The following is a 19,215-nucleotide window of genomic DNA, read 5'->3' as shown; positions in this document are numbered from 1 at the left end:
CTGTGTCGCATTTAAAACCCATCCGTAAAAAGCCCAGTCAGGGGAAATTAGGTCCAGTGGTCATATCAGGGAAATGTACTTTGAGGGAACCAGGGGAAGCAGCTCTCAGACCGGGAAGACAAACTGAGTTGCCTATTTCTTTCTCCCATCTCTCTCTCTCTCTCTCTGCATCCAGTGTTGAAGTTTGCAGTTTGGCTATTGGGGAGATAGTGGGCACAATGATATTAAGTCGGCCTCTCAAATGAATAATGGCATTGTTCTCTTTTTTGAGTGCTGTGGAAAAAGCAAACCAAATTGTTCGGTCATGGTGTTGTGCTTGGTGGCGAGCTCGTCCCTGTGCACCCCTTAGTTTGTCAGTCAAGAAAATACTGATTTCAATGTGCCACCTTTTCTAAAAAATGAACTCCTGAGTCGTGAGCTTTCACGCCACGGAAAATTGGTTTCCGATCAGGCAATATCCCTTGGGTGTAAATCACCGCTGCTTAAGCATCGTTGTCTCTTTCAGAAGACATGTGTACATGGTTCTAGACAAACGTGATACAATTTGATTTGACTTTTTGCAGTTTTGTAACGTCGGATACGGTCATGAGGTGTTTCGGGTTGCGGTAGGATAGGTCATCGCATTGGCGTATGTCCCCATAAGGCTGAGCATAACGAGAAGGGTGTTGGTGAGCAGGTGCCTGCTACAAGCGGTGTCAAGGCGGGTGCTTCCGTGGAGGTGGCATCTGCCGTAGATGAGTCTGAGGGAACCGGGTCTGTGGCAGAGGAGTCTGCTGCGGCCGGAACCCAAAGGGCTGGGCCTGAGGTGGAGGAGTCTGCCTCAGCCGGGCTTGGACGGACCAGGTCTGTGGCGGTGGTATCTGCCGCGGAGCCCCTGGTAACTGAGCCTGAACAGGTGGGAGCGTTTGCGGTCGAGTCCGCTTCAGCTGAAACCAGTTTGGGTGTAACGATGGAGTCGGCTGTGTCTGACACGGCGGATCCACCAGGAAATGTTGCCGTGCCTGAAAGTGAGCTTGGGGGGGTCACCCCCGGTTGCGAATGAGCCCACTACACCTTCCCTTGCTGGGCTTGCTTCAGGCCACACGGGACAGTCCAATGTGAGTGGTGAGATGGAAGTTGAAACACATGTGTGCCTAAAGGGAAGTGCCTAAAAAGAAGAGTAGTCTAGACAGTTGTCAGAAAGACGTAAAGAAACATGTAACACGGGAGTCACAATCGAATTGCAGTGGTACAGAAAGTGATGGTTACTCCACTGATTCGAGCAGTGGTTCATACTCTTTTAACGAGAGCATGATTATAATTTATAGTGCTGAAGAAATCAGTAAGTTCTTGGCTGAAACTAAGGGGAAAAGGGGGGTTCAAAAGAATTATTTTAATGATACCGCACAGTTCGTGAACGATGCTTGCTATCTTATGAGGGAAGGGGCTCTTGAGCAAAGGGAAGTTTACCGTCTGAAAAACATTGTTCGCAAATTAAAAACAGTACTCATTCATGGTCACAAGACGGGTCAGTCTTTTGGCTGATTTCCAGCGAGGTGCGGTGTCATGTGTAATGCACTGTCTCGCGTTGTCCCTGGTTTATGATGCTGATGCTTTTCAAGGAAGTATTCCTTATGTTTTGTTTTTTGTTATCTGAAATACTGTTTGAATATGCTATGTATGTAGTTGTGTACATGCTTGAACTGTGAAGGAAAGTGTGTTTTGGACAATCCAGAGGGGCTGTGAGACTGGTTCATGATTTGTTCAGCATGATGGTGCCTATTGTAGGCCTATGGGTGTTTTTTTTTGTAACCCCTTTCTGGGACGATTTATGTTGTTCTTTTTTCATTTGTATTTTATTGGTTGTACTAATATCCTTAGTTGGTCTGTAAATACAATTCTTAAAATCTCTCTCTCCTCACCCACTGGCTTTCCACTCATTCGGAACTCCCTCTGACTTCTCTCCTCCGCCCCCGTTCTCTCCTCTGCTATCCAGCCTTCTGTTTGGACTACAAACCAACTCACTGTCTGTGTTACAACACTCACCCAGTGGATTCATCCTTCACTGACTGAGCATTCTCATCAGTTCATTCACTTCCACGCCGCATTTTATGATATCTTAAAGGTACAGTCAACAACTGCGTAATTTGTTTATGTTTATGTTTATATTTCAATTTATTACCAGACGCTTTTGTCCAAAACATAATACATTATATTTTAACCAAGGACCAAACGAAACACACCAGAGAGGTAAGCTCACCCCTCCCGTTAGTATTCCCAAAGAAACTCCACGCACAGTTTTATTTATGTTTGGGGGACAGGCTGCCCCCACTCCAGTTTTTGGAGCCTGGGCTGCCTACAGAGAGTGGGTTTCTTTACTCTGTATTCACGGAATGGGACGCTAGAGCTCGTGAGGAGTTGATTGCTGAATGTGTCAAGCTATCTGAGCTCGAAATAGCGTACAATCGCTGACTGCACCTTTAATGTGTTGTTCCTTTTTTGTTAACTTTTCACTGTTTTCAATGTCGCTTTTTACCGTGTACCACTGTAAAGAGCATTACAGACCTGGTCTAGAGAGGCCTGCAGCCGGTGGGATTCACTCAGGGACTCCTGGATCAGCGCGCTGCTGGACTTGGTCTGGTTCAGAGACTCAATCAGGGCCTTATTCTCCAGAATGTTCCCCTGGGCTGTAGCTAAAGTCTGAGAGAGGGAGAGAAAAGAGAGAGAGAGAGAGAGAGAGAGAGAGAGAGAGAATAGAGAGTAGGAGGTTGAGAGGAGAAGAGAGAGAGAAAAAGAGAAAGAAAATGATAGTTAGGATGTGGAACTGGAAAGATGTGAGGAAATACCTGAATAAATTACATTATCAGTCTCTGTGCAAAAACATCCCAAGGCCACCCAGATTGTCATTAATTAGAATTCATTCTTTCAAGCCACTGGCGTTTGGTTTGGATAATTAAGGGTGGGAGCATCCGACACCCTACTGAATCTTTGGTGCTTGCCTCTGGTGTCTGCTTGTCAAAAGGACATGAGAGTGTTGGGACAGCTGTCAATAGTTGAACAGTTGGGAGCATTCACACACACACACACACACACACACACACACACACACACACACACACACACACACACACACACACACACACACACACACACACACACACACACACACACACACACACACACACAGCATTCCAATTTTCTTCGATAGTGTTTGTTAACAAGTGTTCATCTCAGGATGCTTATGCTTGAAACCCTATACCCCTGTATCAACGGACGTCCTCCATCCTGCTGTGTGGAGAACTATACCTCCAGCAGACACTCCTCCATCCTGCTGGGTGGAGAACTATACCTCCAGCAGACACTCCTCCATCCTGCTGTGTGGAGAACTATCCCACCAGCAGACACTCCTCCATCCTACTGGGTGGAGAACTATACCTCCAGCAGAGACTCCTCCATCCTACTGGGTGGAGAACTATACCTCCAGCAGAGACTCCTCCATCCTACTAGGTGGAGAACTATACCTCCAGCAGAGACTCCTCCAGCTGGGCCAGCTGGATCTTCATGTCCTCCTCCTGCTGCAGTAGACGGGTCTTCTGCGTCTCCAGCTCAGGCTTCTCCTGCTGGATGGTGAGCGCCAGCAGCTAGCGGGAGGGAGGGAGGAACAAAGCAGAGGAACCAATGAGGATACAGAGAGGGCAGATGTGACCAATGAGGAACTGACTACAAGGAAGTCTGTCCAATGAGAGGAATGATGAAGCTAGAGAGGTTGGCACTCTGAAAGACTAAAAGAAAGCCTTAACAAAAAGGACCTAATTAAATGTATAAATACAGAATCTCGAGCAAGAGCTGATGTTTTGGCCCTCAGGCTTTTCTCAATGCTCACCTGATGAGAGAAATGAGAAATGGCAGGAGTAACTAATGAGAACATAAATATGATGACTATCCAATGAGAAGGATGGCATGTAACCAGTTAAAACCCGGAGGCAATCTGGTTGACAATATCAAACCACAATTATTTTTTAACCACAATTATTAAAAGCATGCCGCTATTATAATTACAATTCTCACAGATGCTGTCAGAAAAGGGGCTAACTAAGGGCTGAGCTACACCAGGCGCCAGAACTGAAGGCCTTCTTACAAGGCTATGCCTGCTGCAACAATTAGCTTCCATTATAATCAATGGAAGTAGCTACACCAGACGGACAGGGGGCGACGCTCAAAAAAAAAATAGACCATTCATTTATAATGGATATTACGCGTCGCGAACGGAACGCTTCAGTTACGCGCCTGGTGTAGCTCATACCTAATGCTGAAAATCATTAGTGTTTTTCCCCCTTCATTTTGTTTCTCTTGTATTTAGTTATGTATTTATTAATGTATTCGTTGTTGTCTAGTTCAACTGAGGACAAAAAAAGTGAAACTTCAAAAAGAAAGAGACAAACACAGGCTTGAGCAAACAAGGTTGTTAATGAAAGAGAAGCAGAAAAAAAAAAATAATTGTCCAACAGCGCAACAGCCACAAAACAGAGAGCGGCCTTTTGAAGAACTTAAGAAGCCGGCGAAATTGTGTTCGGGGGCAGTCTGAGAGAGGCAAGTAAGATGGAAACAAACATCAAGAAAAGAGAAAGGGAAATGTTTCCCTCCATCATAAACATGTTTTCCCTTCATAAACACTCTGGGCTGCAGGTGCATGGCGGAGGAGAGGAGAAGAGGTAGGGAGCCAGAGGCCAGAGGATGACCCTTAAACCGCCACTGAAAGTCTGCAATCAAGCACTCCGCAGAGAGAGGGACCAGAGAGAGAGAGAGAGAGAGAGAGAGGGAGGGGGAGAGAGAGGGATAAGAAGACAGACCAGAGAGAGAGAGAGTGGCACCAGAGAGAGATAGAGAGAGGGAGAGAGAGAGAGAGTGAAAGAAGGATAGGGAGACAGACCAGAGAGAGAGTGGCACCAGAGAGAGAGACGGAGAGGGACCAGAGAAAGAGTGGCACCAGAGAGAGGGATGAAGAGAGGTAAAGAGAAAGAGTAGTAGAGGATGGGTAGGATGAGCGAGAGAAGGCATGTGAAGTAGCCAGGGTAAGACAGCATGAGGATGAACGGGCAGATAGCTGAAATGAAAAGACAGGAAATGAGAGAGAAGGAGAGAAGAAGACAGGAGTGAAGGGAGGTGAGGCGGATGCCAAGAGAGAGTGGTAAGAGAGAGAGAGTGGTAAGAGAATGCCAGGAGGCAGGGTGAAGGAGGGAGAGGGGGATGCCAAGTGAGAGTGGTAAGAGAATGCCAAGAGGCAGGGTGAAGGAGAGAGAAGGGGTCAGCAGAGGTCTAGCGTGGGCTCGGACTAAAGACATGGCTGTTCCCTCACACGCAACCCACTGTCCAATCACATGCTGCTCTCGTACTCTGCCTTTGCCTCTCCACTCCTCCAAGAGTAATGCAGAGCACACATGCTAGGGATGGACATGTTTACACGTACCGTAATATGGGTCAGATTATTTTGAAATGTAATCTGTTACTGAATAAAACTACACACCTCATTTTGTAATCTGTAAAGTAATCTGGTAAAATGAATTACAAAAATATTTAAACTTAATCGCAATACTTTTGGATTACTTGAAAAAAGAATGTACATTTAATTAAAAAAAAAAAAAAAAAACCCTGCACAAAATTGTACCACAAATATTCATTTTCTGTTTATCTTTAAAGCAACACAATACAGTTAGTTTACGGTACCTTAAAATAATGGCATTCACACTCATTTGGATGCTACACTGACTTAAAATCTTAGCATCTCTGCCAAAATACATAGAACAGCATCTCTGCCATTGTTAATAAGAGCCCAGAATGCCTGCTATTGCACTATGCAATGTTGTTGTCATGGGTGGGAGCATGACCCTTGCTGTCTGTTTAGTCAAGTCAAGTCAAGTCAACTTATATAGCACATTTCATACACAGAGGTCATTCAATGTGCTTTATATAAACAAAAGCAAACAGGAATAGCTGATAAAAGCATAGAAGGGCAATAGTCAAAGAATAGTTTAAAAAGTAAAGAATAATAATCAAATAATAATAATAATAAGAAAACATAAAACAAACAAGGAGATAGTACAGTACATAAAAACATAAAAAACAACAAAACAACAACATTTTAGCTGAAAGACTTTCCCAGTTTAGACGAATTGGGCACCCCCTTAGTGCTTAATGGGTATTCAGTTTGCAAAGCGCAAAGCCTGTCATCAAGTTCGCGCAAAGCCTGCCATCAAGTTCTGATGCATGAACTATAGCGGTCATGTTACATGTGGGACCATTGAGCTGACTCATCAATGTTTGTGGTTAAGATCTTATTCATGGTGTTACATTAGCAAATTGATCTTGCCTAGTTTTAACATTCATCTAGTTAGACTTCAGACTTTGCGCTCAACTTTGCATTCAAATTATGGCCAATTTACTTTAATTATTCTTTATTTCTCAGAAAAGTAGCACCTGAAGCTGTTTGGCCTCACACACTGTGCGCACCATTGGGCTATACTCGCTTAGGAGAGAGAGAGAGAGACAGAGAGAGACAGAGACAGAGAGAGAGAGAGAGAGAGAGAGAGACATGTTTAGAAGAGGCCCCTGACTCTATCTGTGTGTGTGCTGTGTGTGTTGGGGGTGCAAGATAGACTATTTGACAGGTAAAATACTGGAATTGTATCTTTACCATTCTGTGTCTATTCTCTCCAGATCTATCTATCTGTCTATTTTAATTTCCCGACGATTAGCTACCCTGTATATGAACTGCATGACATAAGTTCAACTCTTCTTGTCTTCATCTGCACTCACACAGTTCTCAGTGGCAAGCCTGCACTGCATTATCTCACTATTGGATTCACTGAGCCAATGTTTCAGTACATTATTATAACTTAAATATTGATATTAGCCTTCAGGCGATTTTTGTCTAATCTGCTAAAATTTCATTTCAACTGACCCAACCATAAAATTACTTGAATATTACTGAAATGTTTTCGTTTGAATTGTACCCATAGATTTTCCTAATTTCCACTCATTTGGGATCAGCTCGCCCATCTGATGCCTGCTGGCAATCATTTTTCTAATAATAAAATGTAATGCACGATTAACTGTGTTTAACCGCCAGGATTTCAAGACTACAATTGGTAGAAAAATCTGACTTCAGTTCTGTGTGTGTATGTGTGGGCTCCTCAAAAAGGCCGGCAGACACATCACACACACAAGACTCTTTCTTCAAGTGTGCGCTGGGAGAGTGTGTGGAGCACGTGGAGTTTAACTAGGAGTGTGGGATGCAGTGAGCATTGGGGTATCTGTTATTGCCACTTTGCCAGAGGCACATGGATAGCCCAGTTATGGACTACCATGTTATTCCACTATAATTGCTGTATTATACCCTCATTCAATAACAAATGAGTTTAAATGGCTGTGTTACTGGGTTCCATCAGCAATACTTTTCATTTGAATTATTTAGCAGGCTTTTCCATTTAATGTCTACTGAGAGCACTTTATTAGTAATGAGATGAACTATGTTAAAGATGTTAGGCACGATAGGGCCTTGGGTCTTTTGGCGAAGGAAAAAAGGAGAAGCTTCACCATAGGCTCAGTGTGTGGTGTCTCTGGGGGCCCGTGCCTACACCACAATGCGGTAATAGCTGGTCTGGGACACGTGATTGGCTGTCTCCTTACCTGCCCGCGGAGCCCTGCTCGGGTGGTGGTGAAGTTGACCTCGGTGACGATGGAGGCGGCGTCGGGAGGGATGAACGGGCCGGGGTTGCGGGTTGCCAGAAAGAGGCGGAAGTCCTCGTTGTAGTCGATGACCTTCTCGCCGATCTGGACCACGTACCGGGGACCTGTGGGGGGTGGGGGGTGACAAGGGAGAACGGCCATTACGGAATGCCACTTCGGGCCTTTATTTCAACCCACCCCACCGTCTGCCGCCTAAATTATGCAGCAGACTGCCGACCTCCGAAGACGGATGCTGCTGTTGTTTTGGTTGCCGTGGCAATAAAACGGGGAAATTATTTTAATAGAGAGAGGAGAATGAAGATTGAATTGTTTTAGCACTGGAGCGGAGGCGCAGCAGGAAGTGCTCATCTGTCTCTCAATCTCCCCCTGGAGCCCCCAGCGTGCTGTTATGTACTGTAGGGGAGGGGGGACCCTGGTCTGATGCTTCTTAAGATAAGTCCCATTCTCATCTTATGCAGCTGGATCAACTGCACATACAGTACAGCTGCTGCAGTGACTTAATTACTACTGTATGTTGCATTAAAAATATCATTTTGTGGACACAGAAAATACTGCATAGGAAGCAATCATCGCTCTTATATTTTCATGATTTGTAAACCTATCATATTCAGTACCAGTCAAAAGTTCGAGAAGCATTTTAGATGATCATCTCATGAAGCTGGTTATGATAATGCCAATAGTGTGAAAAGCAGTGGTGAAGATAAACGGATGCTAATTTGAAGAATCTGATTCATTAAACAATACTTGTTTTCTTCACTTTAAAGAACTGAATATGTTTCATGTATTAGATTCCTTGTGTCTAACTAAAGGTGGTTGAGAAAATGCCAAGAGTGTGAAAGGTTGTCATCACAACAAAAGCTGGTTTGAAGAACCTAAAACATAATATTTGTTTTGTTTATTCTTTTTTTGTTTATTATACAACCCCACGTGTTTCATGCATGGTCATTAAAAGAAACCAAATCGTTAAATTAGACCCATAAATTAGTAGGTGTGTTCAAACAATTGAGTGGTAGTGCACACGGATACCCGAGGTGCCAACATAAAATCCAGCCCACCTTCCAGCTTTTGTTTTTGGAAAACAAAAACAAACAAAAAAAGCAACATACCGATTCTGTAGAGAGGCTGCAGTGAGAGTAGGTTAAATCGAAATAACTTACTGGAAATCTACTGAATATTAAGTCATAAAACAACAAAAAAAACTGGTCTGCAACTGTCAATTGCGGTGAGGCGATGCTTATTGCAGCCCCAAATATAAACACACACAATTAACGACTCCTACTGAGAGAACAGGCAGAATAACAGAACCGAACAAGTGGGTGCGTATGTGCCAGACACTGCCTGTGTGTGACTGTGATTATGTCTTAGAATAATGGTGCAAATACCAGAGCAACCAATCCTCTCATCACACAACACATCATCGCACAGTGTCTCAGTCAAATTAACGCTGTATATTCAAGCAGACTTCAGTGTGAATCCTGAGAACAACACCACACAAATCCACTCACACCTTTCCAGTCGTGTCTGATTTAAACAAAAAAAGAAAAAAAAACACAGCTGGGTGAAAATGTGACAGCCTTCATCAAATCATATATCTTAGGTTGGCATTGTGTTTCCATATAGATCAGGGAAAAAAAAACACTTGGTATTTCAGCTGGGTTGCCAGCTTGGGTGGGCTTCCATCTGCCTGCAGAAAACACGAAAACACACACACACACACACACACACACACACACACACACACACACACACACACTGTTTGACTCCTCCCCACACCACACGTCTGCAATGCAGCACAGCACGGCACTCTCCCCTCCCCTACCCTTCACCACTCTTCCCCTCTCTTTCTCTCTCTCCTCCTCCCTCATCTTCTTTTTCTGTCACTCAAACCTCTTCCTCTGCTTCTATTTGGCTAATACTCTCTTCCCATCAGCCCATCAGCTCCTTCTATCTCTTCCTCTCTTTCTCCATTATTCTCATCTGTCTCTCCATTTTTTTCTCCCTAAATCCATTATCAGCTCATTTTCTCTGTTTCTCATTTAGTACGATTCCCCCTCCCCTCCTCTCTCTCTCTCTCTCTCTCTCTCTCTCTCTCTCTCTCTCTCTCTCTCTCTCTCTCTCTCTCTCTCTCTCTCTCTCTCTCTCTCTACGTTGTGTTATATTTTTTTATTTCCCAAGCCTACCCCACTCTCTCAGGCGCATCATTCTCTTTGCACACTAACACACAGAGTCTTCCCTTTTCTTTGCGTTTCCTATATGCACTCACACACAGAGACAGAGAGTGAGAGAGAGAGAAAAGATAGAAAGAGGGAGAAAGAAAAAGGGGGGAGGACAAATGCACATTCCACTCCTCCACCTCTTACCTCATTTTTCTGTTTCTCTTTCCACATCCCTGTATACTCTCTATCTCTCTCTCTCTCTACCCTTCTCTATCCCCCTCTCCCCTTCCCCCTCCCCCTTTCCCGTAACCTCCAGTGGAGCGGGGAGCATCTGCATCATCCCCCCCGGGAGGCCACCCAAGCCAGTGAGTGTTTAAATCACGGCCGCCTTTCATATGAACAAGGCGTGCTGACATTCTGCATCTCTGTATCACATGTGCGCTGACCCCCAGTGAAAACACAAAAACACACACACACACACACACACACACACACACACAATCAACATTAGCATAACTGAGTACACTATCAGGGACGTGCATCCCTCAATTAGACAGAGTTCATCCCCCCTATACAGATGCCTCCGCGAATGCACAGCGAGGATTTAATTCCATCGCAAGAGATGACGGGTCACAGTCGCCACGGAAACGGAACGCAAACAGCAGCCCCATGCATGGCTGCCCCTTCCACGACTAACGGTGGGGACGGTGCAGCAACGCTCCTGTGACAAGTGTGTGAGGGAAATACGATGGGTCAGCGGGGCACTAATGTGTGTGTGTGTGTGTGTGTGTGTGTGTGTGTGTGTGTGTGTGTGTGTGTGTGTGTGTGTGGTGGACACTAGGACGTGTGTGTGATGGTAACCTAGTCTGATGTGATGGTGGTGGGGGTGGGGGGTTAGTAGGGGAAAGTTGAATGCATCACCCCCTAGGGGCTACATCCCTACACTCTATCATTTAAAAGTGTCAGGAGCCCACATTTACACACAAGTACACAAAATCACACACACACACACACACACATTTACTCACACACCCATGAAAGCCAGCGCATCCCAACTCGCCCACACACACACACATATTAGTGTCAGGCATCATTACGAGCCCAAGCATATGGATGGAGGCCTAATGCAGCTCTGGAGAGAGCACTGCGCTCCTCTGGGTCCACTGTAGAACATGCAGAGAGGGAGAGAGGAAGAGAGAAGAGAGAGGGAGAGAGAGAGGAGGAGGGAGAGAGGGAGAGAGGGAGGAGGAGGGATACAGGGAGGCTCGACAGGAGGAGGAAGAAATCAACATGCAGCAGGGGAACAGCTAACCACATCTTAACACATGCACTGGCTCATGATAGCACATAATTGTAGACTGGGTGTGCATGTGTGTGTGTGTGTGTTTATGTGCTTTGCAAAAAAATGTGTTCTATTACCTAAATAATTGTCTGGGTGATTGTGCATGAAAACACATTTTTTTTTAAATTTGTGTAGGTCTCTATTGGTTATTTGTGTATGTGTATGTGTATGTGTATGTGTATGTGTATGTGTGTGTGTGTGTGTGTGTGTGTGTGTGCGTGTGTGTGCGTGTGTGTGCGTGTGTGTGCGTGTGTGCTGGGGTATAAGAAGCACAGTTCCAGAAAAAACCTGATTCAATACAGTAGGAGCTCTATCTAGAAAATCTTCCAGCCTTTTCCAGCCTGCATCTACCTCCTTAATGGCTAAGTGAACCAACACATTCCAAGGTTCACATTCCTCTGCTCCGAGACCTACTGAGAGTATACGCATACATTATGCGTGCAGAGGTGTGTGAAATATATGTATGCTCTGAATGTACATATATTTGTGTCTGCTGTGTGTGTATCCACTAGCAGTGTGCAATGCTTGTGTGTGGCATGGGAACCTTATCAGACTACACACACACACACACATATACACTGTTTGACCCCCCCCACCCACACATACACACACACAGAGAAAGAGGGCTTTGGGTTACAGTGAAGATAAGCAGGGTAGGGTGCTCTTCCCTGATTCCACATCCTCCCTTTTAATGAGAAGAGACGCTCAGGTGACGTCGCACTCACATATCTTACCTCACGCAGACAGAGAGAGAGAGGGCCAAGGGAACGAGGGATGAGGGAAAGAGGGGGAGGAAAAGAGAGAGAGGGACGGAGAAAGGGGAAAATACGGTGAGGTGGGCAGGCTGCAAAAAGGAAAAAAGGACGAAAAAAAAGATAGAAACATGAATGAATGGAGTGGCGATGATGAATATGGATTTAATGCGGCTTATTTAAGATGAGTCACGGGGCGTCGGCTGCTCAAACCTCCCGGCGCCATGGAAACGAGGTGAAGGTGAACGACTGATGTCATTCAAAAGTGAAAAGAAAAAGTCAGGTCGGGGAAGCGGTCAGGAGGTCGTTGTGCGACAAAGAGAGAGAGAGAGCACGGACGAAAAGCCGAACGAGCTGACGCCAAAGAAAATGAAGGAATGGAAGGAATGGAATGGAAGGAATGGAAGGATGAAGGAAATTTTGGATGTAGAGGTGGACATGAGTTTGGGGAGCGGGAGGTGACGATCTCTAGACAGCAGTAATGGAATGAAGGGTCTAGGAGAGGCCACTCAGATGGACATTAAAACTCACCAAACTCATCAAGTCCTTTTAAAGAACCAGACTGTTGGACTGCATGGGCAGATGGGGCATAATGGTGGGAGAAACGTAGGACGAAACCCTGTGTGCTCCTAGAGAGATTCAAGATGGAAAGGCAGCTATATAGATCCGACAGACATGCTAGCCACGGTGTGCTACTTCTCTTTTCGACTCATGGAAATGGAAAAGAAAGGACAGTAGGGCTGTGCTCAAAATATCGATATTGCAGGATAATCCAGTATCAATAGGTATAGGTACAGATAACGATACTGGTATCAATACTGTACGGCATCAAAACATGACAAGCATAAAAGATAACAGAAAATGCCATTTTAAGTTTAAAGTTAATAACTTTCAAAATGTTACTTTTAAGATCTCTGTTGGCCTCACTTTTAAAATCTCTGTGGGCCTGAATTTAAGTGTTTTTTTTTTGTTGTTTTTGTTATTTTTAAGCAATCCGTAAGGCTTTTTGTCTTTGCCGTTATGTAGAATTCTAAAGAACTGCTGTTAGAGTGAATTCTTATTTGGGCCTGCTCATTATTAACATGTACTGCGATATGCATCATATTGTGGCCTCTGTGTCATGATGGCATATTTCGTATTGTGAGGTTGCGGGCATTACCCAGCCCTAATGGGCAGAAGGGCAGCAGAGGTCAGAAGAGAGGGTGAGTGGCTGACCAAGCAGATGGGTGGAGGTGTGCGTGAGAGATGGGCAACAGTTGGGTGGAGAGGCCAAGGGGAAGGTGGGGGAGGGGGTCTCACCCTGAGCGATGAGGTCGCGCCGGAGGAGAGGGTAGAGCACGGGCTCCACCCCGTCCACCTCCTGGATGATCAGGGTCTTCCCGAAGCGCACGGCCAGCTCCAGAGACGTCATGAAGTTGGAGTCCTGAGAGAGAGCGAGATAGAGACAGAGGGATAGAAAGCAAGAAAGACAAGATATTGATGTCAATGGTGCAACAAAATGCACCATTGACATCAATATGTTTTGTATAGAGCAACCACAGGTTACTCTATACAACCACAGGTGGCAGTGTGGTAACTCTATATAAAACATATTGATGTCAATGGGGCATTTTGCCCATGTTCAGGGTGGAAAGTGAAAAAGAAAGATTTGCATAAGACAAGTCAAATTGGTGTTTTCAAAAAGAAGGGATCATGGAGAATAAAGAAAAAAAATATTTAAAAAATCTTTGTATATTCCCACAAGGTGTTTGGGTGCTCTGAAAATGAGAACCAAAATGATTTTTTAGACTTGTAAAGTCTGCTGTTCAGACCCTGAAGGAATTTGTTTTCTGTTCATTGCTTTTTGTGAGAGTGTTTCTACTTATCTCAGTAAGGAAAATAAATCAAGAGCCTATGTTGAGTACAAATATATCTTCTGAAGGCTTAAACAGAGCCCAGCCAAAAACTCCAATAAAATTTGTATCAACTTTGAGGGACAGCTATGACCATGCAGTATTATCCAGACCAAACGTGACCATTTTGCTACATACTATTCCTATTTATGTACCAGCATGCAAAATTTGAGCCTCCTACATGGTTTAGTTCTTGCGCTGTGGGCTTGTGAACTTTGACAAAAAAAAGAGGCCGAACAAAATCGACACCCCCCTCCTCCTGTAAAACTGGCTGTACAGTGTATCTTGGAAAGTATTGATCTTACAAAAGAGTAATTTTACAGTGTGTCTCCTGGGTAACATACAGTAGGTACACCTGGTAATTTTTTCAGAATTTTTTGAGACCTAAGTGCGTGGGCCCTGGTTGAACTGACGTGGAATGACTGCTGCAGAGCGGCATCTCCTATGTGGTGCGCTGTGTGTCTCGTGGGTGTTTAAGTGCGTAATGACAGTGTGCTCTGTGATTGTCGGCTGTCTGTGCGCAGCTGCGCGTCACACTGTGTGCTCTGGTGTAGTGGTTCCCTTTGTGATGGCACTGGCATAGCAGCATGTATTCCTGCCTCTGCTAATGGTTGTTGTGAGTCATGGCAGTGGGGGGTATAAGTGTGTGTACAGTATGTGTTAGTGTAGTGTGAGTGGGTGAATAGTACAGATTTGTAATCACAGACCCTCCTAATTATGTGTATGTGTGTTCCTGTGCATGTATATGCCTGTATATGTGGGGTGGTATATGATGAGACTATAACAGGTCAATGTAATGGTGTGTGTGTGTGTGTGTGTGGGTGTGTGCGCATGTGTGTGTGTGTGGTGTGCGTGTGTGTGTTCGTTTGCATGTGTAACGGTAGTCAAATGGTCCATAGCTGTGCCGTATGTATGTTGGTAAACCTCCCTTCCAATGCCAATAATGAGAGAACTATACAGCAGGTCAATGTAATAGTGTGTGTGTAGGCGTATGTGTGTAGGTGTGTGTGTGTGTGTGTAGGTGTGTGGTGTGTGTGGGAGTAGGTGTGTGTGTGTGTAGGTGTAGGTGTGTGCGTGCGTAGGTGTGTGTGTGTGTAGGTTTGTGTGTGTGTGTGTGTGTGTGTGTGTGTGTGTGTGTGTGTGTGTGTGTGTGTGTGTGTGTGTGTGTGTGTGTGTGTAGGTGTGTGTGTGTGTAGGTGTGTAGGTGTGTGTGTGTGTGTGTGTGTAGGTGTGTAGGTGTGTGTGTGTGTGTAGGTGTGTGTGGGAGTAGATGTGTGGGTGTGTGTGTGTGTGTGTGTGTGTGTGCGCGTGTAGGTGTGCTCAGTCCTCGATCACTCACCTGCTGGCTGATGACCTCCAGGCGTTGCTGCTTCAGGTGAGTGCGGAGCCACTCAGTGGCACGGGACGAGGGGTCAATCAGGAAGGGGCACGCACAGCTCTGGAGCACAGGGACAAGAGGAGCAGCATGAGACACAGGACAGGAAGCACAGAGACTAAAGGAACAGCATGAGACACAGGAGAGAAAGGAATCAAAGCTACTCCAGGCTGCTCTACCAGCTATCAGCTCAAGCTAAAAACAAGCTACAAATGTAAGCATCAATCATGAATGTAAAAGATAAGAGGTCAACTCAAGCACATAATTTCAAGGACATTCCATGTTAAACACATAAGAAATCCAATCATGGACACTTCCCTGATATGTATACCTTACTTCTCTTCAAAAAATTCAATCAATATGTCATAAAACACACTCACAGGGATTTATATCTCTTGAGAGGAAAACTGAACAGAAACTGAACTAAAAAAGAGTTTAGATCAATCTTTCCTGCATAATAAAATGGCTGATGCTGATATCCCTTTCATACCAAGGCTTTTATCAGGTTGAAACCTGGTTGATTCTCTGCCTGACAGGGTTAACTGCGTCAGCTAACCCTGTTTCGCAACCCACTTCTCAAGCTGGTTGATGAGTAGAGGAGGGTTTTGGCTTGATGTGGGTTGCTAATGACCTTGCCATTGCACTGCTAATAGTTCCTTCTCTCCCGCATTGTGACCCAGGTCCTATCTGAATCTGAACTGTCACAATCTGGGAATAATTAATGTTGACCGGCTTGGTTTGAAATGGCAAACGACAGGACACAGGTCAAATAACCCTGGTCAGTGTTTTAAGAGCGGCATTATATGGATGTGTTCAATCACTCCATGTAAACTGAATCCACTTCAGATGTGGCTGAAAACTGATTACAAACGCTCTATCCATAACAGAATTAAAGCTGTTGATGTGACCCTAGCAAGAGTCTCTGTCCAGTTGACTGAAGACGCATCACCCACAGCTACTCCTTCCAATGACACAAACATGTCTCGTCCCTCAGTCCAGCAGTTTATCACTCCACCCCAGGCCTGCACAGGCCAGGACATGGATCTCCAGGGGCAAAAACACCAAAGCTCAAAGCTGCTTCATCTTTTTGTTATGCCCTAAACACAGACGCCTTTGAGAAATGTCCAACATGATACAACTGCCATTTGGCCATTTTACAAAGATATATTTCAACGTAAAAAAAAAAACCCTAGTCAAAGCAGATATCACCATTAGTACCTAATCGTTTCAGCAGCTTATGAAATCTTTGGTCAAATCAACATATTCCTTCAGCATGCCTGCTGCAACACTCTAGCTGTTCAGTAGCGGTGAGCGAGCTTTTCTAAGGCCGTCCTGGTTTGTGTGGGTTTCGCCACCCTCTCTCTCCACAGCTGTGCCGTGAGTCCTTTACTGGTGCTCCATAAAAGTGTCTAACAGCGCTGTAACTGTCATTATCACGAGGGCGGCGGCGGCCGGAGGAGATGCAATATGAGCCGAGCCGAGGCGAGGCGAGGACGAGATGAGACGTGGTGCCATATTGCACCGATTTCTACTATCAGCTTCCGATGATTTGTTGCTGTCTATTAAAACGTCTGTAGACACATTCGGCCTCCTCCCAGACAAAACAGAGATGCCAGCACCCAGTCTACCGGCACAAAAGCTAATAAAGAATGCATCAGATATGCTATCCTGAGGTCAATCATGAACACATTGGAAACATACACCAAGGGGTGTTCTCAAAACAAGGACAAAGTGCTTTATCATTCCGGTGCTGTAGGACAAACATTTGCCCGGCTGAGAGGCAGCCATTCTTGAGTGAATTCCGTCCCAAGATTGTTCTTTGAATGGTGTTTTCTCCCTGTGTACTATATGTGGAGATCTGGACCGAGTAGCACTTTTACTTATATAGTCTGCCTGCCTATGGAGACTTTACAAATACTTTGCAATTCAAGTTCAAGTCCTTAAAATTCTTGTTGGAACAGTAACTGAATATTACCTTAACCAAACCCGACTTGTACTTCTAACCATGACCATAAATTGTTGTTAACAGATTAACAACAGATAGTTTGAGCATCTGTAGACTGTCTATAGGACACCATCCTATAGGCAACCTACAGATAGTAAAGCATGACCGTGGGCTGCAAATCAGTCATCAGCCTTGTGGTCACATAAGTGAAAGGCTCCAAGGTAAACAAATGTGGCTTCATGATGGGCACTTAAGCGGTCATTACCCTAAAGGCAAGCAGGGCATTAGCCGGCCCACGGGCAGTGGGCAGCAGCATGCTGCAGGCGGCACGGCACCGCTGGGGCGTTGCGGGGTGGGGGTGGGGGGCACTGAGTCATAAGCCCAGTCCTGCTGAACAATACCCACGTCACAGGCAGCGCCGCCGCCACCGCTGAAGCCCCTTTTTCCCGCTGACATTTCAATAATGATTATTATTAGAGTCTGATTTCTTTCACGCTAAGTGAGAGGTTTCCTTTTTTCCCTGAGGCATGAGAAGCTCAGATTGCCGGTATGACACGTTATGTGTGAGCAACAGGTGGGCACCAAGGTAACACTCGAAAGATTCTCAAACCCTGCAAATACACTCAGTCGTCATGGGAACACAACAGGACTTTTCAACCAGCAGAAAGGTAGAAAAACAACTTGTGCTTTCTTGTATAAGAGTTCTCAATACGTCTTGTGCAATCACATCTTGTGCATCTAAATGCGGACACACAAATCACACAACTTATTTTAACGAGCAGTCAGTGATTCAGAAAAATCTTTACTTTTAACTACAAGGCTATTCCACGTAAAACTGTCACGTCCATAACGCCAACTAAATATCATGGCATTGTGTTGGTGTTATGTGTTGGATGTGACAGTTTTGTGTGGCATTGCCCTACAGCATATTTAAAGATGCAGTCAGCGATTACGCAGGAAGTCACATTTGTTTATGTTTGTATTTAAACTTATTAGCAGACGTTTTCTTTCAAAACAATGTATATTAATAATATAATATATATACTCTTTGCCTGCAACAACAGCGGCGCTCGGGGAGCAGTGAGGGATTAGGTGCCTTGCTCAAGGGCACTTCAGCCGTGCCTAACGTTACTGGTCGGGGTTTGAACCGGCAACCCTCCTGTCACAAGTTTGAAGCACTAACCAGTAGGCCACGGCTGCCCCAAATTATATTATAACCAAGGACCAAATGAAACACACTAAAGAGGTAGCTCAAATATAAAAAAAAAAAAAAAAAAAAAAAAAAGAGGTAGCTCACCCCTCCCTTCAGTATTCTCAGACAAACTCCACACAGGCTTTTGTTTTTGTTTGGGGGACAGGCTGCCCCTACATTGTTTCCAGCTTTCGAAGCCTGGGCTGCCCACAGAGAACATTATTTTTTTTTTACAGTGTACTCATGGAATGGGCAGCTAGCGGATCATGAGTAGTTGAAGTTGAGTTGTTGAGTTGCTGAATTGCGTACAATCGCTGACTGCACCTTCAAGTTTTAGTCTGTTGTTTTAGTCCTCTTTCTGTCTTATGTGCACTCAGGTGAGTTGCTCCTGAGGTGAGTCCAGGTCAGTGTGGAGCTGGACGAGGGTGAGGGAGGTGAGGGTATGGTGTGTGAAGGAGCAGTGGATGGGGAGAGATGTCTTACCCGTGCGGTCAGCCCAGTGATCTTTAAGGCAGCAATGATAGGGGAAGACAACCAGAAACACAGCTGATGGTGAGTGATGGTTCAATCAAATGCATAATGGAGCCTTACGCATGCACACACACATGCACACACACACACACACACACACACACACGCACACACGCACACACGCATACTGTACACACGCGCACACACACAGATATACAGTGCAGACACACACACACTCTTTTTTCGACAATATATATCCAAGCTGGCCACTACTCAGAGCAGTGTATGAGTACAAGTGACCATAACACCACAGGGAAGAGTAGCACTGAGTGGACACTGGGAGCCACAAACGGATGAAGACACAC

General features: G+C 45.1%; 1 protein-coding gene across 1 annotated transcript in view; it reads right to left on the bottom strand.

The window, feature by feature from the left end:
• The window catches only part of LOC125308140 (cytoplasmic dynein 2 heavy chain 1), a 196,416-nt gene that overhangs the window by 114,095 nt on the left and 63,106 nt on the right, over positions 1-19,215 (bottom strand). Inside the window, 5 exon segments of the mRNA XM_048264438.1 lie at positions 2,545-2,679; positions 3,501-3,620; positions 7,666-7,829; positions 13,275-13,398; positions 15,207-15,305. Coding sequence (XP_048120395.1) covers positions 2,545-2,679; positions 3,501-3,620; positions 7,666-7,829; positions 13,275-13,398; positions 15,207-15,305 — 642 coding nt within the window.

The sequence above is a fragment of the Alosa alosa genome, chromosome 15, assembly GCF_017589495.1.
Source record: "Alosa alosa isolate M-15738 ecotype Scorff River chromosome 15, AALO_Geno_1.1, whole genome shotgun sequence".
NCBI classification, from domain to species: domain Eukaryota; kingdom Metazoa; phylum Chordata; class Actinopteri; order Clupeiformes; family Clupeidae; genus Alosa; species Alosa alosa.
This window is presented reverse-complemented; position numbering and strand designations above follow the sequence as displayed.